At 45.8% G+C, this 24,968-nt stretch overlaps 1 protein-coding gene across 3 annotated transcripts in view; it reads right to left on the bottom strand.

Annotated features, from left to right (window-relative positions):
* Positions 1 to 15,601: 15,601 nt before the first annotated feature.
* The window catches only part of LOC119953359 (scaffold attachment factor B1-like), a 141,898-nt gene continuing 132,531 nt past the window's right edge, over positions 15,602 to 24,968 (bottom strand). For all 3 annotated transcript variants that reach the window (XM_038777544.1, XM_038777546.1, XM_038777545.1), the window contains one exon: positions 15,602 to 16,031. In XM_038777544.1, coding sequence (XP_038633472.1) covers positions 15,902 to 16,031 — 130 coding nt within the window. In that variant the 3' untranslated portion in view covers positions 15,602 to 15,901. The remainder of the gene's footprint in view (positions 16,032 to 24,968) is intronic.

The following is a 24,968-nucleotide window of genomic DNA, read 5'->3' as shown; positions in this document are numbered from 1 at the left end:
TGCAGATGAAGCCATCCGGGACGCTGGAAGCCTCCCTGACCTGCCACATCTCACAGTCAGAGCACTGCAACCCTCTACCACACACACACACACCTTCCCAGGATGCTCTCTGGTTCTCTCCCTGCAGATTAAAAGTTACAGGCCAGAAGAAAGAGAGAGAACAAAACAGTAGAGAAAAAGCACCTTCTCCCACTCTGCACCGAATTACCTCACTCCACCAAATTACCAAGTTCCAACTTCCCACTCTGGATGGGCCTCACTCCAGCTGTGTCTCCTCGACTTGCGCAAAGCTTACTGAGTGCGCTTTCTGTCTGTCTTTTATACAGACCTCAGCTAACCAGGGTGACTCACACTACTTAAGCTTCAAAGAGAGGAATACAATGTACACCTTTGTGTCCCTAAACAGGCCTCAGGTGACAGATAACTGCCTCTCAGAAATTAGGGTGGGGGCAGCTTCAGCCAATCAGACACTAAGCTACACACTGCACTTTTAACTGAAAAACAGCAGAATTAGATTTACCACTTACCCTTCCTGATTACCTCACTGCACCAAATTACCAAGACCCAATTCCCACTCTGGATGTGTCTCCTTGACTTGCGCAAAGTATTAGCACTTCCTACTGAATTGTCCTCTCAAGTATGAAGACTGTTTTCCAATGTTGTGAATGCAATGGTGATTAAATCAAAACCACGTCAAGAGTTTTTTAGTATTTCAAATTTGAACTGAGGGGACTGTTGGAGGTGTTCTACAATTCATGGGCGTTATTCATTATGCACTTTCGAGAATTGGATCACATCGAACGGTGTTCGGAGAATTGGGGGAGGGGGACTGTATGTGTTAATGGTGACTATGGGTGATTCCTGATTCCTCTTTGTTATTTGTTTATGTTAACATGCGGGCTAATGTTTGGGGGTTGGTGGGAGGATGGGATCATTGTTATTTATATGGGGATTGACATTCATTACTGATTATTGTTTATTGTTGGTGTAAATTTGGGAGAAATGTGAAAAAGGAGAATAAAAATATACTTTTTAAAAGAGGGGCGAAATTCTCCGATCTCCGCAGGGTTGGAGAATTGCCCGGGGCCGGCGTAAATCCCGCCCCCACCGTGGCTGGAATTCTCCGCCACCCGGGAATTGGCGGGGGGCGGGAATCACGCCCCGCCGATCGGCGTGCCCTCGCGATAGGCCGAAGTCCCGCCGCTGAGAGGCCAATCCAGCCGACGTGGTTCCAACCACTTCTAGTGGTGGCGGGATTGGCGGCGTGAGCGGGCCTCCGGAGTCCTGGGGGGGCGCGGGGCGATCGGACCCCTGGGGGTGCGCCACGGTGGCCTGGCCCGTGATCGGGGCCCACCGATCGGCGGGCGGGCCAGTGCCATGGGGGCACTCTTTTTCTCTTCCGCCTCCGCCATGGTGGAGGCCGTGGCAGCGGCGGAAGAGAACCCCCCTACTGCGCATGCGCCGGTGGTGATGTCAGTGGCTGCTGACGCACCGGCGCATGCACGAACCGGCGAAGGCCTTTTGGCCAGCCCCGACGCCAGGCGGCAGGCGTCAAAGGCCATTGGCGCCGGTTTTGGCGCCAGTCGGCATGGCGCCAACCACTCCGGCGTGGGCCTAGCCCCTAAAGGTGCGGAGAATTACGCACCTTTGGGGAGGCCCGACGCCGGAGTGGTTGCTGCCACTCCGCTACGCCGTGACCCCCGCCCCGCCGGGTAGGGGAGAATCCCGGCCGAGGTTTTTATTATTTTGTGATGTATTTCTTATTTAGGTGTATGATTTGAGTGTGAAAACTCAACACAACTCCCAGCTTCCGGAACAATCTGCAACAGAACTTTCTTTTTGCCTGATATGAGGAGCTCTGGGCGAGATTCTCCACACTCCCGACGGTGCGGAGAATAGCGTGGCTCGTAAAATTTTACGGCCACGCTGTTCCGACGCCCTCCCGCTATTCTCCCCCCCCCCCACGCCCGACTCCCGATACGAATCGCTGCCGCCGTTTTTTTACGGCCGGCAGCGATTCTCAGCTGATCGATGGGCCGAGTTCCCAGCCCTTTACGGCTGTTTTTACGAACGGCAAACACACCTGGTCTGGCCGTTCGTAAAAACGGCCGTAAACTCTCGATTTTTAAAACCATGGCACCGATTGGCACGGCAGTACCACGGCCGTGCCAAGGGTGCCATGGGCCCGCGATCGGTGGGCACCGATCGCGGGCAGCGGGCCCGATGCCCGCGCACTCTTTGTCCTTCCGCCGCCCCGCAGTATCCATTCGCGGGGCGGCTGAGGGGCATCCCGGCCCGCACATGCGCGGGTTTCGCGCAAATGCGCGATGACGTCATCCGCGTATGCGCGGGTTGTAGTCTTCCAATCCGCGCATGCGCGGCTGACGTCATATGACGCGTCAGCCGGCGCTAACTCTGGCAAGCGGGCTTAACGAAATTCGTTAAGCCCACGATGCCGGAGTTTACGGCGTCGGGATGCTAGCCCCGACCGGGGACCAGAATCGGTTCCCGGTCGGGAAGGGGGGGGGGGGGCTGGCGTCAAACCCGCCCGGATTTGACGCCAGCCTCACGATTTCTCCCCATATGGGAGAATCGCGCCCTTATTCTCTCCCAAGATCAGAGGTATCATGAGGTGACCAATTTGTCAAAGGAGTTCTTCAACAATAGTCAGAGCATTCCCCTGAGTTTCTAGATTGCTAGCCAACAACAATGGGTGGCACGGCAACACAGTAGTTAGCACTACTGCCTCATAGTGCCAGTGACAAGGGTTCAATTCCGACCTTGAGTGACTGGACATTATTTCTTTGAGGTGCTTTTCAGAATCTGATGGCTCTCTCTCTGGGAAAAGAGGCTGTTGTGAAGCAAAGAGCAGAATCTGATAAACTCGTGGAGGGTACTGAGTGGTGTGGGTTTGGGCCAGGGTTTACCCTGTGGATGAAAGTACTGTACAGCGCTCCCATGGCGAGTGTGCAGACAAAGGCCACCAGTTCTGAATAATTCTGGCTGCACAGAGGCACAAGGCAGGGATGCCCTTTGTACCTGTTGCTATTTGCCCTGGCAATCGGGCCACTGGCTATCACTCTCAGATCATTGGAGAGGCATCCAGAGAGGAGACAGGAAGCATAGAGTCTCTCTATGCAGATGACCTGCTCCTCTCATCCTTAAACCCCCCAGCAAGCATGGGAGTAATAATAAAACTCTTAATGAAGTTTGGAGCTTTCTCAGGTTACAAACTTAAACTGAGAAAGAGCTGAATCTTCCGCGTGAGCCCGAGGGGAGAACCAGAGCTGGAGAGGCTGTCGTTCAAACTGTCCCAAACTAAATTCCAATACCTGGAGATCCAGATAGCCCATTACTGGGCGCAAATCCATAAGTGAAAACTGTCGAGCCTAGCGGAGGAAGTAAGTAATAATAATCTTTATTGTCACAAGTAGGCTTACATTAACACAGCAATGAAGTGTCATGTGAGAGTACCTTTAAGAAATGGGTGTTTAAGAAATGTACCTTTAAGAAATAGAGCTGCTGGGAAGCATGGTGGCACAGTGGTTAGCATTGCTGCCTACGGCGCTGAGGACCCGGGTTCGAATCCCGGCCCTGGGTCACTGTCCGTGTGGAGTTTGCACATTCTCCCCGTGTCTACATGGGTTTCACCCCCACAACCCAAAGATGTGCAGGATAGGTAGATTGGCCACTCTAAATTGCCCCTTAATTGGAAAAAATAATTGGGTATTCTAAATTTATAAAAAAGAAAAAGAAAAAAAGAAAAAAAAGAAATGGAGCTGCTCATGTTACTGGAATGATGTCAGAGTGTGGGTGGAGCTGAGCTCTACTTCTGCTTTTTAGTTTCAGCTTGAGAAAAAGCTTGGGTGTGTCTGTGTTTTTCAGTGAGCTGCATCTGAAGTCTGCCATCCAAAGACTATCTATGGATCATTTGGTGAACCAAGAATTGTAAAAGGTCTCAGTATTGAATGTAAACTCTGATGTGTTCCTGTTTGAAGGTTTGTTAAGTTTTTTGGATGTTAAAAGAACAGCTTAAGGATTACTTAGTGTTGTAGTCTTTGGGGGGGGGGGGGGGGGTGTATTTGAATTGATGGTTGCTAAGATGTTCACTGTATGTTTCAAAAAGGTTAACTTGAGTTCATAGAATAAACATTGTTTTGTTTTTAAAAATACTTTTCCATTTCTGCTGTACCATACCTGTAGAGTGGGCCGTGTTCTCCCCATACCACAATCTATTAAAAGTTGTGGGTCAGTTGAACTCCATGATACACTTTGGGATTCTCTAAACCCTGACCCATAACAGAAGTCACTGTGAAAAGCCCCTAGTCGCCACATTTTGGTGCCTGTTCGGGTACACAGAGGGAGAATTCACAATGTCCAAAAAGTGGGACTCGCTCCCGCTCTCCCTGATGGGAAGAGTGCAGACAATAAAAATGAACGTGCTGCCAAGATTCCTCTTCCGGGGCAGCACGGTGGCCTAGTGGTTAGCACAACCGCCTCACGGCGCTGAGGTCCCAGGTTCGATCCCGGCTCTGGGTCACTGTCTGTGTGGAGTTTGCACATTCTCCCCGTGTCTGCGTGGGTTTCGCCCCCACAACCCAAAAATGTGCAGAGTAGGTGGATTGGCCACGCTAAATTGCCCCTTAATTGGAAAAAATAATTGGGTAATCTAAATTTATTAAAAAAAAGATTCCTCTTCCGATTCAGATCCCACCCAATCTTCATCCCCAAGACCTTCTTCACTAAAGTAGATAAATTAATTATGACGTTTGCGTGGGCGGGAAAAAAATCCCAGAATCCATAAAAGCATCTTACAAAGATGGAGGAATATGTGGGGCCTGGCTCTGCCAAACCTCCTACTCTACCATTGGGCAGTGAATGCAGAAAGTGTCAGGGTGGGTGTGAGAGCGGGAGGTGGAATTATTGTGAATGGAGGAGACCTCCATTGGAAGGTATTGGGACAACCCTGTGGGAAGCATGGTAGCACAGTGGGTAGCACTGTTGCTTCACAGCTACAGGGTCCCAGGTTCGATTCCCGGCTTGGGTCACTGTCTGTGTGGAGTCTGCACGTTCTCCGCGTGTCTGCGTGGGTTTCCTCCGGGTGCTCCGGTTTCCTCCCACAAGTCCCGAAAGACGTGCTGTCAGGTGAATTGAATATTCTGAATTCTCCCTCTGTGTACTCGGACAGGCGCCAGAATGTGGCGACTAGGGGCTTTTTACAGTAATTTCATTGCAGTGTTAATGTAAACCGACTTGTGACAATAAAATATTATTATTATTATTATCCCTCCAGGCACTGGCTACAGCCACACTCCCATTTCTCCCAGCCAAATGCTGGAGAAAGCGGTTGTGGTGTCCATGCTGTGGACCTGGAACCAGCTCAGGCATCATTTCAATCTTGGCCCAATGTTCGCTGCGGCCCCAATCTGCAAAAACCATAAATTAATCTCGGCAACAGTAGATGCCTCCTTCAAAACATGGAGACAGGACGAGGGGTTACTGACAGTAGGGGACCTCTACGTAGACGGCAAAGAAGCAATGCTGGGGGAACTATCAGAAAAGCTTCAGCTCCTGAAAGGGAATGAGCTTGGATACCTGCAATTGAGGAACGGCCTCCACAAAGAGACCGCCGCAAACCCCCAGCTACCCGGACACACCTTACTCGACAAACTGCTGGTAATGGGCAATACCCGGACAGTAACTGCGCCGACGTATATGGACGAATGTTAGATGTAAGGGCCCCACTGGACGAGACATAGGAAACGTGGGAGGAGGAGCTGGGCATGGAGATGGGGGAGGACTCTGGATCGAAGCACTGCATAGGGCAAACTTTCAACTCCTCATGTGCAGGGCTGTGCCTAACGCAGCTAAAGATGGTGCACAAAGCACATTTGACCACGACACACATGAGCGGGTTCTTCCCGGAGGTGGAGGACAGATGTGAATGATGCCATGGAGGCCCAGCCAACCACACCCAGATGTTCTGGTCCTTCCCCAAACATGTTGTGTACTTGACCGCCTTTTTCAAAGTCTTGTCCAGGGTTGTGAGGGTGCAGCCATGCCCACTAGTAGTGGTCTTCAGGATGTCGGAACAGCAAGTAGTCTTTATGGAGAGAGGAGCAGATGCCCCAGCCCTTGCCTCCCTGATCACCTGCTGGAGACTCCTGCTTGGCTGGAGATCACCAGCGTCACCCAAGGATGCCGACTGCTGTCCGACTTAGTGGAATTCTGGAAATTGGAGAAAATACAATTTTCCATCACGGGATCAGAATATGTGGAGGCAATTCACCAACCTCTTTGAGGACCTGTTTGTCACCAACAACTTGTGGGGTGGCGGGAGCGAACTAGACAGGGGGAAAAGAGGAGGGGGGAACAAAACGGGAGTAGGGTGGTGTGATGTTCTTGTCAGATGGCCTGATTTATATTACAAGAACACTTGTAGCTAAAGCTATAAACAATTTATTAACATTAACTGTGGGGAAACTATATACAAAACAGATGAAAAACAGTAAGATCAAGCGCAATCATAGAATTTACAGTGTAGAAGGAGGCCATTCAGCCCATTGAGTCTGTACCAGCCCTTGGAAAGAGCACCCTACCCAAGCCTACACCTCCACCCTATCCCGGTAACCCCATCCAACCTTTGTGGACACTAAGGGCAATTTAGCATAATGAATCCACCTAACCACATCTTTGGACTGTGGGAGGAAACCAGAGCACCCAGAGAAAACCCACACAGACATGGGGAGAATGTGCAGACTCCACACAGACAGTGACCCAAGCTGGGAATCGAACCTGGGACCCTGGAGCTGTGAAGCAACTGTGCTAGCCATGTGCTACCGTACTGCCCCTCTTCCAGCTCTCCAGGCAGTCTGAGGTCACCTTCACTTATATACTAATGAGATTCATAGTGGTCAGTCAGTAAATTACAAACAACCATGATATATATCACTATAGGGGCAAAGGAGAGGAAGCAACACCCAGAATACAGGGAAACAAACAGAGTGGTTAAAGGGGACTGAGGGATGAGAAAAATCTATTTATCCTGCCATGTTGACTCATGTATTACGCTTCTTTTGCCTCGATCACACCCATAGTCTGTTTTAATACAATGGGCTAGTCCTGGAACAATGGGGTGGACCTTGGTGTCCTCGTGCATCAATCACTGAATGTAAGCACACAGGTACAGCAGGCAGTAAGGAAGGCAAATGGTATGTTGGCCTCCATAGCGAGAGGATTGGAGTTCAGGAATAGGGATGTTTTACTGCAATTGTATAGAGCATTGGTGGGGCCACATCTGGAGTATTGTGTGCAGTTTTGGTGTCCCTATCTGAGGAAGGTTGTTCTTGTTATGGAGGGAGTGCAGCGAAGGTTTACCACGCTGATTCCTGGGATGGCGGGACTGTCATATGAAGAGAGACTAAATCGGTTAGGATTATATTTTTTGGAGTTTAGAAGAGAGAGGGTATCTCATAGAAACTTATAAAATTCTAACAGGATTTGACAGGGTAGATTCAGATGGGAATGGCCAAGGCGCTGCAGAGCATGTCCCAGTCACTGAGGAGGATTGCCGAGAGCGTCTACAAGATGGTGCAAACATCGGGGAGCCAGGAGGACTGCCAGGCCCAGATGATGTAGGGGAAATCGGCTCTCGAACTTGTTGTCCCTCTGTCCCGAGGTGGGCCCCGGAGCCCTGTGGGCACCGGGCAGTAGACAGCGCTGGGTGCCAACCCTGACCTGTCCCATGGAGTGGGGATGGTGGCCACCAGCTCCCCCGAGTTCCACCCCTCTGATGAGGACGCATCTTGAAGTCAGCAGAGGGGATAGGGCGGCACGGCTGTGCATGCACTGTGTCCCCAGAGGGCACCCGCCAGGGGCAAGCCCAGCAAACCCGAGCTCTTTGCCTGTGAGCAAAGATGACTTCTCCTCAATTGACTCCCCGCAGAAGCCCTTCTGCCAGGTTCACGTTTTTCAAAAGGATTGCGAATCGGTGCCAGTGTGACCACTTGCTGGGGAGGCCATTGAATCACGGGAGGCCATTGGATATGTGATTGCTCCCGTTAATTTTATGTAAACAGGGCTTAAGTGGTGATAATTGGTTTCTCACCACGCTACAGCAGGATCCCAGTTTTGCCTACGGGAGCGGGCCGATTGCATCACAAACTGTTTTGGCACCTGGCCTGGTCTCTCCCGGTAATAACCGGCTTTATTACGCCCGAGCAAGAGGGAGAGTGCAATGAGACCTGAGAATCACGCCTTAAATTGGTTAGGAGTATGTTCATTGGTGTTAAGAGTGAGAGGGGCTCGCATAGAAATTTATAAAATTCTGACAGGATTAGACAGGGTAGATTCAGAAAGAATGTTCCCGATAGTGGGGGAGCCAAGAACTAGGGGCCATAGTTTGAAGATAAGAAGTGAACCTTTTAGGAGTGAGGTGAGGAGAAATTTCTTCACCCAGAGATTGATGAACCTGTGGAATTCACTACCACAGAAAGTAGTTGAGGCCAAAACATTGTGTAATTTCAAGAAGGAATTAGATACAGCTCTTGGACGAAAGAGATCGAGGGATTTGGGGAAAGGCAGTTTCAGGGTATTGAACTTGACGATCAGCCATGACATTAATGAATGGTGGGTCAGGGTCGAAGGGCCGAATGGCTTTCTGCTGCTTCTATTTTCTCTGTATGTTTTTATGTATGTATATAGTTTATGATATGGTTGCTGTAACTCAACTGTTAATACGCCTTGTTTCCTGTGTTCTATCTTTTCCCTTCGTTATAAATACAAATGAAAATCAATAAAAACGTTTTTAAAAATTCTGATACTGGAGGTGGTGTTTGTTTTGTATTTGATGTTAGACCATGTCATAATGGAAGGGGGGGGGGGCAAGGATGCTCTGTGTCAATAAAATTTAACCTTCAAACACCATTATGAAACCTAAGCAGGTATCTGCAAATGTGTCTCAACGCCACTTGTGGGACCTTGCTATACACAAGTCGTATGATGCAATTCCTCATATTTATTGGGCTGTGAACTACTTTGGGACATCCTGAATCATGTATATAAAAACACCAGAAACAGGAGTATATCATGTATAAAGTTTGCTCCATCATTCAATACGACCATTACTGATCTTTGTTTCAACTCCACTTGCCTGCCCGCTCTCCATAATCCCTCGATTCTGGGACACCAAAAATCTGTCTATCCCAGCTTGAAATGTATTAAGTGGTAAACCATCCACAACCCGCAGGGTAGAGAATTCCAAAGATTCACAACCCTTACTGTCAAATACTTTCTCCTAATCTCAGCTAAATGATGGGCCCTCTTATCCTGAGATTATCCTTGAAAGTATAATCCTAACCATTCTAGATTCTCCAACCAGCAGAAACCATCTATCAAAATTGTCAAACCCCTTCAGAATATTGAATGTTTCAATGAGATCACCTCTCATTCTCCTAAACCTCAGCCTCTCATCATAGGCCTCATCCCAGGAACCACTCTAGTGAACCTTCACTGTACTAAATTGCTAAACAATCTCCTTTGGTTTTTACTTCCAATTTGCAGAATTTGCACTTTTGTTTCAATTGACAATCATTTTATTTCCTTCCATTAATTTTAATCTACTAAACTGAAAATATCAGAGCAGCTGCCAACCTCCTTCCTAGTCCAAACTCTCCCGAAATGTTCTTTCCACAGAGGGGGGTTGAAATATGGAATGTTTTGTCACAGGCAGTTGTCCAGATAGTGATCATTGAATCCTCTTCTACCGAGAGCAGGAGCTAAGATTTTTTTTTGTTTGAGGTGCTCTAACAAAAAACTTGCACAGACACGATGGATTGAATGGCTTTGTTCTGTGCTGCAAGCTGAGGCTGTTTCATGAATTGTAATTACGATGCAATTTTGATTGAGATGTAGATTAATTTATACTGGCAGCACTGAACTGCTCTAAACATAGAAGGCGGCAGGGAAGGGGAACAAAATGTAACATCTCAAAGTTTGCAGATGATACCAAGTTGGGTGGGACGGTGATCTCATGCTGAGATCCTACAGCATGATCTGGACAGGTTTGGCAAGTGGGGAAATCAATGGCAGATGCAGTATAATGTGGATAAGTGTGAGCTTATTCAATTTGGAAGCAAAAACAGGAAGGCAGATTACTACCTGAATGGTTGTAAATTGGGAGAGGGGAGTGTGCAGCGGGACCTGGGTGTCCCTGTACACCAGTTGCTGAAGGTAAGCATGCAGGTGCAGCAGGCAGTAAAGGCTAATGGTATGTTGGCCTTCATTGCGAGAGGTTTCGAGTACAGCAGGGATGTGTTGTTGCAATTATACAGGGCCTTGGTGAGGCCACATCTAGAATATTGGGTGCAGTTCTGAGGAAAGACGTTCTTGCTCTCAAGAGAAAGTGCAGCAAAGATTTACCAGGCTGATTCCAGGGATGGCTGGCATGACTGTCATATGAGGACAGGTTGACTAGGTTAGGATTGTTCTCGCTGGAATTCAGAAGAATGAGGGGGGACCTCATAGAGACATATAACATTCTAACTAGGACTACATAGGTTAGATGCAGGGAAGAAGTTCCCGATGGTGGATGTGTCCAGAACCAGGGGTCACAGTCTAAGGATTCATGGTAAACCATTTCGGACAGAGATGAGGAGACATTTTTTCACTAAAAGAGTGGTGAACCTGTGGAATTCATTACCACAGGAAGTAGTTGAATTTAAAACATTGAATATATTCCAGAGGTGGCTTGAAATAGCATTTGGGGCCAATGGGATCAAAGGTTCTGGGGAGAAGCTATTGAGTTGGAATTTCAGCTACGATCGTGATCAATGGCGGAGCAGGGTCGAAGGGCAAAAAGACCTCCTTCTGCTATCTTCTATGTATCTATGTATGTATCTTTTTTTACCTATCTGAGCTGCACCAGGTCCTGAAGCTAAACTGCAGCTCGCAATCTTATTTTACTGACAAATTCCTTCAGAAAAATGAAGCTTTCATATCTTCCGACTGGCTTCACTTCCTACTCTAATCTCTAGCAACAAAATGCTAGATAAATGCTAATGAATAAGGTAGCTGAGATCCAGTAGGAAGTTACACCAAGATGTGATACCAGATTTCTTGTCAGAGAATGCTTTGTTCTGTCAAATGCAAGGTTTTGGGAGGGTGTAGGAGTAGGGCAATGTGGCAACACCTACACATTATTCACCAGGCTGCAAAACTGATGGGCATTTTAGTTTCTTGGTGCATTAGCTATTCCCTTTGAAGTGCTACAGATCTACAGCAATATCTACCACTTGAGAATATGTGCACAATGAAGGACAAAGTAAACATTTGTCAACTGCAAAAGCCACAAGGAGTACTCGGCTAATGCTCTTCAGTACCAAACATTGCTGATTACTGATTGGGTACCTGGAGTTCAACCAGATCATGTACAAATTGTAAACAGGGGTATCTATGCTTGCTTTTTGTACCGGGTGGTCTCAGTTAACAATCTGATACAGGATACTGAACCACCAAGACCCACAATCCTATTGTATCGAGCATAATCAGTTGGGCCAATTGGTACATAATGCTGTTAAACACAAACTGACATCATGAGAGAGTACAAAGTAAGTTTAACATTATCCAAGGGTCTGTTTACAGTAACTTGGGGTAGGGTAACTGGAACTTACCCTCACTAATTCTGGGAAATAAAAGTTTGGCATTTTTCTCGTAGTCAACATCATTACTTAATGTCAGAGATAACAAGGAATGTAAACAACAATTCCTTTGCACTGTCCCATCAACCACTCCCAGGTCAGGCATAAGGCTCCCTCAAGTCAATCAGCGTGCCTTAGTTCCATGGTTAGAAGCACACTTCACTGTTTACTAGTAGATCCACCCTGTAGCCCTTTTGAGTGAAGCTGATTAAATGATGAATTACACAGCTCTCGACTGCTGAATCACACCCACTTAAACCAGGGTTCAGACTAAAGTCATTTTATTTATAGAACTTACAGACTGTAAAATACTAGAGACACCCCACTCAGCAATAAATCTGTGTAAATTCTGTAAATGCTTTAACCCCCTCCCCAAAAAGGGATTGCAAGTCTGGTTCGGGAAAGGGTTGAAGGTTACAGTTCTAAGTACTGAAGAATTGACCATTCCTGGTCATTACGTTGGCTCCGGTTCTGGCCCTATTATAGCAATTTCTTCTGACACAATGATGTTGGATCCAATGCTTATATTCACTGTCGGGAACGAGAGTTTATTTTTATTCAAAGTATTATTGGTGAGTATTCAGCTCCTTCAGATGATTAAGAGGACAAATCCCCGTGGTTGCGTAGGTTTCACCCCCCACAACCCAAAGATGTGTAGGGTAGATGGATTGGACACGCCAAATTGCCCCTTAATTAGAAAAAATGAATCGGGTACTCTAAATTTTTTTTAGAGGACAATTTGATTGCAGTGCCTCCAAAGCCTGAAGTGTGACAGATACACTCTATAATGCATACTTCACATGGTGCGCTGTCCACTATACTGACACAGGGCCTGTGCCTATTAGACTCTTTGCATATTCAAATAAGGGACCAAACTCCTACTTAAAAATCTCTCTACACCCAGGAAAGCCAGGCCTGCATACAGTATAACAAGAGAGTTGCAAAATGATGCATTTGGCTAGGAAGGATGAGAAAAAGCAATATTAACTAAACCAGTCATTTTCAAAGTCACGACCCACAGGTTTGTCGGAGGAAGGTGTCGGTAGGGCGGCAGGGTCATCGGTCGTGGCGTTCCGGATCGCGACCGGCTTTCAAAATGCCGGCCGTCCCGCACATGTGCCCCCTCAGCAGTGTGCAGGTCCAGAGCCCAGCGGGTAGACCGCCTCCTCCTGAGGTCAGCTGCTGACCCAGGAGCAGATTCTTTTTGGAGTCTTCTCTCCAGAAGCGGCAGCAGGGAGCAGATCACACACCCCGTACACTGACGTCACATGCTCTGGGCACGAGATTCCTCCATTTTGCAGCTGCCAGCAGCGCTGGTGTGAGCTCCAGACCCTCTGGTCAACAACCCATGAAGAAAAAGCTGAAATCAGGATCAAAGCAGCATAAAGATGATTTCTTGAGGATGGGTTTATTAATTGTGCCACTGCAAATCACAAACTGTAAAGTTTGTGTGTGTTATGGCTTTTCACAGTATTATTATATGCAGGGAAGTTCTGGTAAATGAAAGATTAAAACCTTCATAACTTCAAAGACATTTGAAGATAAAACATGGCGAGTTCAAGGACAAATCTCTTGATTTTTTTTTAACAGATGCAGTGAGACCGTAAGCTATCAGCTGAAGTCCTCATCAGGAATGTAACGTTGAATGACAAAGCAAGTGAGATCATGAGGACCAAGCGGGCTCACCTGTCACGTTAAAGGTAAATGAAAACGGTGGTCACGAAGTTCGGGCGGTGTGATTCGTGAGTCAGCCAGCGTGGGTCTCGAAGGATGGCAGGTTGGTAAAAATGGGTTACGGGCAAAAAAGTTTGAAAAGCACCTAACTAAACTGTACAATTTGAAGTAGTGTAGGTCAGAAAGACCTAGGAGGTGGGATTCACAGACACAAGTTTTGTGGCGGGCAGGACAAGTTGTTAAGGATATTTTAAAAATACAGGATCTAAAGAGTAAGCAGGGTAAAAAAAACCAAATTATGTTAAATCTTCATAAACCACTAGTTCAACCTCAACTGGAGCACTGCACTGAATTCTGGGACCTACTTCAGGAAGAATGTCAAGGCTTTGGAAAGGATAGAGAATAGATTTATCAGAACAGTACCAGGGAACTTCACTTAGGTGGGGAGAGTGGAGAAACTAGGGATGTTCTCCTTCAAGCAGAGAAGGCCAACAGAAAATCTAATAGGTACTCAAAATGATTAAGGGACTTGATAACATAAATAAGGGTTGGTAACCAAATGCCAAACAGTAGAAGGAGATGAGGATTTGTTTTTAGTGAGTTACGATGGCCTAGTTGTGCTGCTGGGAACTGTAGTGGTAACAAACTGAATATTAAATTTCAGAGGAGAATTGGGTAGATAGTTGAAAAAGAAAAGAAATACAGAGCTATAGGGAAATAGGGGCTAATGGGAAAACTCTTAAAGAACCCGGAACAAACACAATGGGCCAAACGATCTCTCTCTTCACTGTAGGATAGATTCTATGATTAGGTGAAGAGAATTCTCGTATTCTAAGTGAAGAGTGGGTGAATCTATTTTAATTAATGTTTGTGAGAAACAAAATTTCCAGGTCATTGTACATGTAACCAACAGTTGAAAACAAATTGTTTGCTGACGGATGACCTTGCCGTCACTCCTCCTAGCTGTCCAAAATGCAAACTAAATTCCAGGGGGTATTAACAAGAGGAAAATGGTACACCAGATAAGTATTTATATTGCCTCTGGTTTTTCTGTTTGCAATTTTTACCATTATACTAATATATAACTTCAGTATTTTTTAAAAAAGTTACAGGAAAATGTAGCATTATCAAGCATGCATGTACATTAAAAACAACAAGGCCTTTGCATCTGCTAAACATAAAATAAGAGGCCACTAGTGAGGTATATGCACCACTTTGTGACCTTGTTATTAATTGTACTCTCTGCACCCAAAACGGTTTACTTAAACCTTGGGCTTCTCTCTCTCTTCTGGAAAAAAATAACTTGGACCTCAAATTTAATTTGTGAAAGGTCTTTTAGAACATAGATGAGCTGCGAGCTACAACAGGCAACACTTCTAGACTGACAATTAAGAAAATAAGGTGAAACTGGGTTAATATTCTGTCCTTCGCCCAAATTGCAGACAGATTGAAGAAAAGGACAGTGTGTGGAAAAGGTTTGGGTTTTCAGCCAAAATAACTGCAATTCAAGCCAGTCAATTTTCATTCCAAAATGCTGAATGTATATTGGAACAAGAAGCTGAAGCAACTTTTATATTCTTTACTTACCTATATTTTCAATTAAGATTTGATTCTTCCCTTCAACCATCAAACTGCAGGAGGGCAGGTTGGCGCAGTGGTTAGCACAGCTGCCTCACGGTGCTGAGGACCCAGGTTCGATCCCGGCACCGGGTCACTGTCTGTGTGGAGTTTGCACATTCTCCCTGTGTCTGTGTGGGTCTCGCCTCCACAACCCAAAGATGTGCAGGGTAGATGGATTGGCCACAATAAATTGTTCCTTAAGTGGAAACATTTTTGAAAACCAATCAAAATGCCAATTTGATTGCTGGTACAAGGGGCAGCACAAGTGGATGGCACTGTTGCTTCACAGCTCCAGGGTCCCAGGTTCAATTCCCGGCTTGGGTCTCTGTGCGGAGTCTGCATGTTCTCCCCACGTCTGCGTGGGTTTCCTCCGGGTGCTCCAGTTTCCATCCACAGTCCAACGACGTGCAGGTTAGGTGGATTGGCCATGCTAAATTGCCCTTAATGTCCAAAACGGTTAGGAGGGGTTATTGGGTTAGGGTGGAATTGAGCGCTTAAGTGGATCGGTGCAGACTCGATTGGCCGAGTGGCCGCCTTCTGCACTGTACGTTCTAAGTACTTTTCTCGTGGACAATTAAACATTGTACATAGGATTCCCAGATGATAATAGATTTTGAGAGATTTATGGTCTTGTCTGGTATGTCAGACAGCCACTGGAGAATTTAATCAATATCAGTAATCAACACACTACATGACTTCAAACAGCTTGTAATAGAAAAAGACAAAAATTGATTTATCGATTCTTTGTCAAGACGCACACATTTAACAAAACAAGTTATGAATTACAAAGTGAGAAGTAGTCACTTTAAAACATACATTTTAAATACTTCAAGACAATAAACAAAAATTGACTCCAGAATCTTGAAACAAATACCAAAAACATTTCCTTCATTTGAAAGTATTGAAACATTTTAGTAAGGGCGCTGGTAACCTCCTGAAGCACTTCCTCCTGACATGTTTAGTCCTGACATCATTTGGTTCGTGCGATTATCGAATGTCATGGAACTTTGTTGGTAACCCCCTTGCATGTAGCTCCCTTGACTGTGAAAACCAAGGATTACAGCAGGTTATTTATAAAGTTATAAAGACAAAACATAAACTCAGCTCTAAGGACGTTTGAAATAAGCAAGTAGCAAGAGTGTGAAGATAGCACATGCTCACAGTCCAAGGGCAAGCCTTGAGAGAACTGAAGGGACAGAAATTGGTAACATCTTTATTGAACACACAACTCCGCACAAGTCATTCATCCCATTGTGCCTGAGGTGTTTGCAGGATGCTGGATTTATCTGCTCTCAAACCAATTCCCTGTATTCTTCAAAATCTTGCAAGTCTAATTCATTTCCTATGAAATGCTGGAAATTAATTCAGCTTCAAACACACCTTATGGTTATTATGCATTCAGGTTTCTAATAATCTTTTAGTGTGAATTCCTTGACCCATTCAATCTTTTAGTGCGAGTTCCACTCTCACGTCTCCTTCTTTCAGATTCAATAAGCAATGGAATTGCTCTTTTTATCTATTTCCTCTCTCAAATTGATCCAAAACTGAATAAGTACAAGGTCCTCTTAATCTTCTTAGCACTAATGAACATATTACTAGTTTTCCCCATGTTCCTCATTATAACACCTCCCTCGCATAACTGACAATCTGAAAATTCTTTCATTAATAAAAGCGATGCATGTGGGGTTGCAACAAGCACTATCAGTAGGATGTTTGGGGAGTGCAGCATTGGGAGGAATATGTTACTGGGTAGGATGGAGGAACCATCCACTGGGCGAGACCCCACGTGACTATGGTGTTTGATTATCCTAACAGCAGAGGAGTGTTGTAATGTGCCACACTAATCTTTGCTGATATGGGGGAAGTGTTGGGGTGTCCAGGGATGCACTTTTGACAAAGAAGATTTTAGGAATATTGGCTTCCAAATACTGGGGCAATTTAAGGGTTTTAAATCTGGAGTTCCAATGTGTTTGACTGCAGTGGTCATGTTTTGTAAAGGCCTGGGAGATTCTAGGAGCCAGAAGGTGAAATTGACCAAAGGAATGGTTTTTCAGACTGGGCGAATGTACTGTGGTTTGACTGGGGAAAGTCCCAGGGCAGTTAATGCACTTTCAGTCTGGAGAGTTAATTTTCTTTCAGCTTGGGGAGATGATGCCATTGCTGGGTGGTGCCAAGGGATGCAGAGGGTCAGTTTTGGAGAAAGCTTTTGAGAGAGAAGAGGTGAAGTCTGATCTGTCTGACACTGAGTCCACAATTACCCTGTTATGGGGTACAATTTATGCTAGGTAGTGATATATTTGGATCACAGTGAGAGTGCAGCCTTCTGTGGTTGAAAAGCCAGTGGAAAGTCAAACAACTGAGAAGTTGCAAGAAGTATATCCAGGAGTGTTTCCTGATTGTGTGGTAGCCAGGTCACAAAGCCACAGATTGAGACAGGAGGAAGAGAACTTGAAGAGTAACAATAGGGAGACTGAGGTTCAGTTGTCAGAAACCCATGTTTGATCAGATGGTTAATTACATAGATACATAGATTTACATAGAATTTACAGTGCAGATAATAAAGAACAAGAGTAGGTCGTGGATGAAGCGGATATCTTCAGCTCAAGTAAGTTGGGCAGCGCGGTGGTACAGTGGCTAGCACTGTTGTCTCACAGGTTTGATCCAGCCCCTGGTGGAGTTTGCACATTCTCCCCATGTATACTGGTCTTAGCCCACAACCCAGAAAGATGTGCCGGGTAGATGGATTGGCCACATTTATTTAGAAAAAAAAGAATTGGTACACTAAATTTTTTTTTAACGTTGTCTGAATTAAAAGAGATTCATAGATTAGGCAACTGTCATCCCAATCCCTGACCCCGTCCACCCAACCCCTGCACAGGGCACCCCGGCCCGATCGCTAGCGTGCAGATAATACCAACCTGGCAGTACCCCTGTCAGCTGGCAGTGCCACCTGGGCACCTTAGCAGTGCCAGGCTGGCATCCAGATGGCACTGCCAGGGTGCCAGGCTGGCAATGCCAGGGTGCCCTGATGGCACCAGCTGTGCCACAATACCACCCTGTCTAAAGGGCATTCATCTGGGGGCCTTTGATCCTCTGGGAGACCCCCAAGAGTGCTGTTCCGACTGGTCACAGGTTGTGGGGACGAGTACAGGACAGCACTCACCCAAGGTCTCCGAAGCAAAGGGGATAGATCCCAACACCTCGGATAACTGCATATTACATAGATAGAATTTCATAGAATTTACAGTGCAGGGGGCCATTCGGCCCATCGAGTCTGCACCAGCTCTTGGAAAGAGCACCCTACCCAAGGTCCACACCTTCACCCTATCCCCATAACCCCACCCAATACGAAGGCCAATTTTGGACACTATGGGAATTTACATGGCCAATCCACCCAACCCACACATCTTTGGACTGTGGGAGGAAACTGGAGCACCCGGAGGAAACCCACGCACACACGGGGAGAATGGGCAGACTCCGCACAGACAGTGACCCAAGCCGGGTATCGTACCTGGGACTCTGGAGCTGTGAAGCAATTGTGTTAACCACAATGCTACCGTGCTGCAGTGAGACTAACTGTCTCGCTCTAATATGCAGATTTGCCTAAAGGTTATCCTGTCCACAATGGGATCAATTCACATCGCAGCTTCTCGTGAGATCGCATTAGATCGTGCTAGGCGGGGCAGTGGTGAGCACTGCTGCCTCACAGCCCGAGGACATGGGTTCAATCCCGGCTCTGGGTCACTGTCTGTATGGAGTTAGCACATTCTCCCCATGTCTGTGTGGGTCTCACCCCCACAACCCAAAGATGTGCAGGGTAGGTGAATTGGCCACGCTAAATTGCCCCTTAATTGGAAAAAAAGAATTGGGTACTCCAAGTTTATAAGATCTTGCGAGGCGCTGCGTGCCAGGTAGATTTTGGGAGCGGGGTCTCCCAGCTTCTATTGGCTATGCTATGCCACAGCGAGCTGCTTTTCGGGCCATTCGATCGTGCCCTCTGCCTGCAGAAGTCATTTGTTCTCAGCTTAGGGAGATGATGTGATTGCTGGGTGGAGCCAAGCGATGCAGAAGGTCCGCTTTAGAGAGATGAAGCTTGGTCTGACACCGAGTTCACAATTCTCAGGGAAGAAGCTGACTTCAGCCAGAGTCTGAAGGTATTCTAACAGGAGCCAAATTTGGTTTATAAGGCGAGCAGTACTCCATGCCACTCTGATTTTAAGATAGATAAGAGAGCTGTATGTATCTTCCCTTGTTGTTTAATGGGAATTGAGTAGTGTTTAAGGATTAATTGTAAGCCGTTCTTTTCGGATGTGAAGTTTAAAAGTTTAATATTGTATTCACAGTAAAGTTTTGTTTTAAAAATACCAAAGCCCTGCCTCTTTGTGCAATCACTCCTGGAGCGAATCATTATTTCTGCAGTCTTACAAATAAACTGAAATATTGGGGTTTCGGTCCAGTATCCTAACACGTATTGGTACTGGTCTGGGACCATAATAATAGCATGAGCTAGGCTAGGTATTAACATAGACTGCAAGTTTTAGGTAGGAAGGGAGTTTGAATCCTAACAGGAGGTGGGTGTAAAGATTGCTAACAGCAACATATGTTCTTGTTGTGTATTGCCATCTAGTGGATTATTATGGAGCTGCAGTGAGAGAGAGAAACGGCATCTTATCATAAATATCAATTACAGCATCACTTACAGCATAACTGACACAGCAGGTAACTGTTGACACTTCTGAGACTGCATGACCCAGTCCTTTTGTAAGCTTTTTGAAATGCTGAGACCCATAGCAATCTTTACAACAGGCACAATGTGCCAAATAGCCTACTTCTGTGGGGTTGATTTTATGATGTGGATAAATGGAGGGAGATACCCTAAAATAGATGATTGGACCCATTAGCTATTCCTCATCAAGGTGGGAAAGTTTCATTTTCTAATGGTGACTATCTCAAGAGGAGAGATGGCCAAGGGGCAACTGCTGGCCTCTTAATATTCTGGGGATTTAATAGGGTAATTGTGTGGGTATGTTTCCAGTTGCTGGGAGAGACAAGAACTAAAAGCCAGAATAAATTTACCAATAATACATCCAACAAAGAATTCAAAGAAACCTCTTTACCCAGAGTGATTAAAATGTGAAAATGGCTACCATCAGTAGTCGGGAGGAGAGGCCACTAGCAGAAGGAAATTAGATAAATACACATAGAAGAAAGGAGTATATTGAAATACCGAGAGGGTGAGACAAGTAAAGCGAAAGGATAAACATCAACATAGATCAGTTTCTGTGCTATAAAAGGTTATGCATTTCTACTCTGCTTTGTATCCTTAAACCATTCCGCTACCCATGTCAGTACTTTACTTTTAATTATATGGGATTTAATCTTTATTACATGCTTATGTGCCACTTTATCCAACGCTTTGGAAAGTTCAATTGGAAATCCGGACATTACTTTGTTTACATTTAGCAATTTTAACCTCTCACTTACTGTAGGACGATTTTTTTCTTTCTGGTTGTTTTAACGATCCATGCTGACCTGATTTATCATTCCCCTTTTGAAAAGGAGTGTTACATCCTCCAAGGTCTTTGGAACAATTACACAAAAGTTGGAATGAATTTCTAAATGTTATGCACTATCTAGTGTGCCCACCAATGCCCCTATCCCTAGGCAGCTTCTTAGGTATGACATATTTCAACAGCACAGAAACAGAGTGCCTCCAATCACTTTTTGGATTTCATGTAAATTACATCACTTCCAAAAGTCTCATTTGAAACATTATTTTGTGGTACTTTTCTGCTTTCTTATTGTGGTCCTCTTAACGTTTTAAGCTTAATTAGTTATGCTTAATGAGTCAGGAAAGTGTGTGTGTAATGGGGGGGGGGGGGGGGGGGGGGGAGAAGGAAAGGACACCAATTCACAGAATAACAATTATTGCTTCCTAATTTTCCTACCCTTGTTCGCAATCCTTGGTACTGAAACTTTCACTTCATAGCGTGTCCCATAAGACCATAAAACATAGGAGCAGAATTAGGTCATTCGGCCCATCAAGTCTGCTCTGCCATTCAATCATGCTTTTCATCCCCATAACCCCTGATCCCCCTGTTGTCTCTGCTATTTCTAACTTTTTCCCCACAAATCCATCCTATCCCTTCTTTATGTTTCTCACTGACCTCTCATCATTTGTTCTTGGGATGTGGTCAATGGCATTTACTGCCAATCCCTAGGTGCAGAAGGCATTACAAATCAACCTTATGGTGCGGACCGTAGACCCATTATGAGTAGGGGCGACAGATTATCTTCCCGTAAGACAATGGCCGACTAGAGTTTTTACAACAATCCAACAGCTTTTGAGTCCTTTTCTAAAGCCAGACCACAAATTAGAGAACTTACTGAATTCATTTTCACAAGCTAAGAGTTGTTTACCCAGCATCCTAGCTACTGTATGCATTTGCACATAGTCAGGAATGCAGGAAGTTAACGAGATCAACAGTGAACTTGCAAATTTGGGTCATGATTTCAAGGTGAGAGGGGGAATGTTTAAGGGAGATGTGCGTGGAAAGTTTTTTACGCAGAGGGTGGTGGGTGCCTGGAACGCTTTGCCAGCGGAGGTGGTAGAGGCGGGCACGATAGCATCATTTAAGAGGCATCTAGACAGGTATATGAACGGGCGGGAACAGAGGGAAGTAGACCTTGGAAAATTGGAGACAGGTTTAGATAAAGGATCTGGATCGGCGCAGGCTGGGAGGGCCGAAGGGCCTATTCCTGTGCTGTAATTTTCTTTGTTCTCGAGATGAAATTAAAATAACAAACAATAGAACATAGAACAGTACAGCACAGAACAGGCCCTTCGGCCCTCAATGTTGTGCCGAGCCATGATCACCCTACTCAAACCCACGTATCCACCCTATACCCGTAACCCAACAACCTCCCCCTTAACCCTACTTTTATTAGGACACTACGGGCAATTTAGCATGGCCAATTCACCTAACCCGCACATCTTTGGACTGTGGGAGGAAACCGGAGCACCCGGAGGAAACCCACGCACACAGGGGGAGGACGTGCAGACTCCACACAGACAGTGACCCAGCCGGGAATCGAACCTGGGACCCTGGAGCTGTGAAGCATTTATGCTAACCACCATGCTACCCTGCTGCCTAAGTAACAAGACTAGCAGGCATCTGGAAGAATACGGAGATATGATTTGCCCAGTGACAAGATTAGGAGGCAAGAGACATTGAGGTGTGAGTGGCTGTATCAGAAACATCATTTACCAGACATCAGTGGGGCTATATAAATGATAAATTTGCAGCAAATTTGAGAGGCAGACTGCAGAATTCACTGAGGGGAACATTAAGAGACTGAACAACAGAATCATTACCATCCTGGTTAGGGAAGGAGGCTAGTTCACCATCCAACAGTTAGACAGACCAGTTCCATCTATGATTTGAGTCACAGCGGTCTGTTCCATCTCACATTTAGAGCCATGGCATATTTTCAGTTTTTTGCCTTCACTGAACTAGGAAGAGACATGTTCCCAGGCTGTTCTGTTATAATTTTTTCTAACAGGTATTTTACAAGTATATTAAGGGCAGGGGGTTAGCACAGGTAAGAGTAGGGCTCATTAAGGACCAACATGGCAATTTGTGTGTATGGAATCGAAGGTATATGTGAGGTTTTATTTATTTGTTTATCAATTTAGAGTACCCAATTTTTTTCCAATTAATGGGCAATTTTAGCATGGCCAATTCACGTACCCTACACATCTTTGGGTTCTGGGTGGTGCCCACACAGACGAGTGGAGAATGTGCCAACTCCACATGGACAGTGACCTGGGGCTAGGATCGAACCCGGGTCCTCGGTGCCGTGAGGCAGCAGTGCTAACCACTGCACCGTTGTGCCGTCCTATAGGTCAGGTTCAAATGAGTACTTTGCATCTGCGCTGACTAAGGAAAAGGATGGTGTAGGTATGAAATCAGGGAGGTGCGTTGTGATTTACTTGAACAAGTTAACATTGAGGGAAATTAAATGTAAAATCGCTTATTGTCACAAGTAGGCTTCAAATGAAGTTACTGTGAAAAGTCCCTAGTCGCCACATTCCGGCGCCTGTTCGGGGAGGCTGGTACGGGAATTGAACCGTGCTGCTGGCCTGCTTTAAAAGCCAGCGATTTAGCCCAGTGTGCTAAATCAGCCCCTAGTGTTTGGCACAGGGCTAAATCGCTGGCTTTGAAAGCAGACCAAGGCAGGCCAGCAGCACGGTTCGATTCCCGTAACAGGCTCCCCGAACAGGCGCCGGAATGTGGCGACTAGGGGCTTTTCACAGTAACTTCATTTGAAGCCTACTCGTGACAATAAGCGATTTTCATTTCAGTGAGGGAGGAGGTATTAACAGTTTTAACGGGTCTTAAAGTGGATAAATCCCCAGGGACAGAGGATATGTATCCCGGATTGCTGTGGGAGACAAGGGAGGAGACTGCAACAGATCTGACAAAAATGTTCAAATTTTCTGTCCAAAGGAGAGGTGCCAAAGAACCGGAGGACAGCTAATGTAGTGCCACTATTCAAGAAGGGAAGTAGGGACGAACCGGGAATCCATAGGCCAGTGAGTATAACATCAGTGATAGGGAAACTACTGGAAAAAAATTCTGAGACAGAATTGATCTCCACTCGGAGAGGCAAGGATAGTCAGCATGATCGTGTCAAAAGGAGATTGTGTCTTACCAATTTGATTGAAGTTACTGAAGACGTGATGAGATGTGTAGATTAAAGTAGTGCGGTTGATGTAGTTTAGATGGACTTTAGTAAGGCTTTTGGCAAGGTCCCACATTGAAGGCTGATGATGGTAAGAGACCACTGGATCCAGGGCAATTTGGCAAACTGGATCCAAAAGTGGCTGAGTGGTAGGCAACAGAGGGTGGTAGTTAAAGGTTGTTTTTATGACTGGAAGTCTGTGTCCAGGCATGTTCCGCAGGGAGCAGTGGGTGGGTGTCTTGTTACTTACTAATGGTCTGGATGTAAATGTAAGAGGTATGATAAAAAGTTTGCAGATCACACAAAATTGGTGCGGTAAATAGTGAGGAGACAGGCCTTGGATTACAGGACGATATAGACCGGCTGATTAGATGAACAATCCATCTAACCATGGGTTGGCAAATGCAATTTAGCCATGAAAAGTGTGAAGTAATGTATTTTGGGAGGACTAACAGGGAATATACAATGAATGGTTAGACCCCAGGAAGATTATCAAAGGGACCTTGGTGCGCAGGTTCGCAGATCTCGGAAGACAGCAGGAGAGGCAGATGAGATGGTTCAGAAAACTGATGGGATTCTTGCGTTTATTGATCGAGGCATTAAATATAAGAGCAGGGAAGTTGTGCTGAAACTGTATTAAATGCTGGTTAGGCCCCAGCTGGAGAACTGTGTACAGTTCTGGTCACCACACTATAGAAAGGAAGCGAGTGCACTGGAGAGGGTGTAGAGGAGATTCTCCAGGATGTTGCCTGGGCTGGATCGTTTCAGCTACCAAGAGAGACTGGATTGGCTGGGGTAGTTTTCCCTGGAGCAAAGTGTACAAAATTATGAGCTTGGATTTCCTCTTTAACGGAGTGCTCAATAACCAGGGGCATAGATTGACGGTTAAGGACGGGAGGTTTAAACAATATGTGAAGAAAAACCTTTTCACCCAGAGGGTGATTGGTATCTGGAACTCACTGCCTGAAAGGGTTGAGGAGGCAGGCACCCTCACAACATTTAAGAAGTCTTAAGATGAGCACTTCAAATGCCATAGCATACAAGGTTACTGACCAAGTGTTAGAAAATGGGATTAGAATAGTTAGGTGCTTGATAGTCAGAGTGGACACGATGGGTCTCTTTCTGTGCTGTAAAACTCTATGACTTCGCCACCAAAGTGGTATTGAGAGGTAACTATTAATTGGATTTGACCTAGAGCTACTAACACTGGATGTAGCTTGGCAAAAGGAGTGC

This window comes from Scyliorhinus canicula, chromosome 18 (assembly GCF_902713615.1).
Source record: "Scyliorhinus canicula chromosome 18, sScyCan1.1, whole genome shotgun sequence".
Lineage (NCBI taxonomy): Eukaryota > Metazoa > Chordata > Chondrichthyes > Carcharhiniformes > Scyliorhinidae > Scyliorhinus > Scyliorhinus canicula.
Note: the sequence above shows the minus strand (reverse complement) of the source record. Positions and strands in the feature narration are given on the sequence as shown.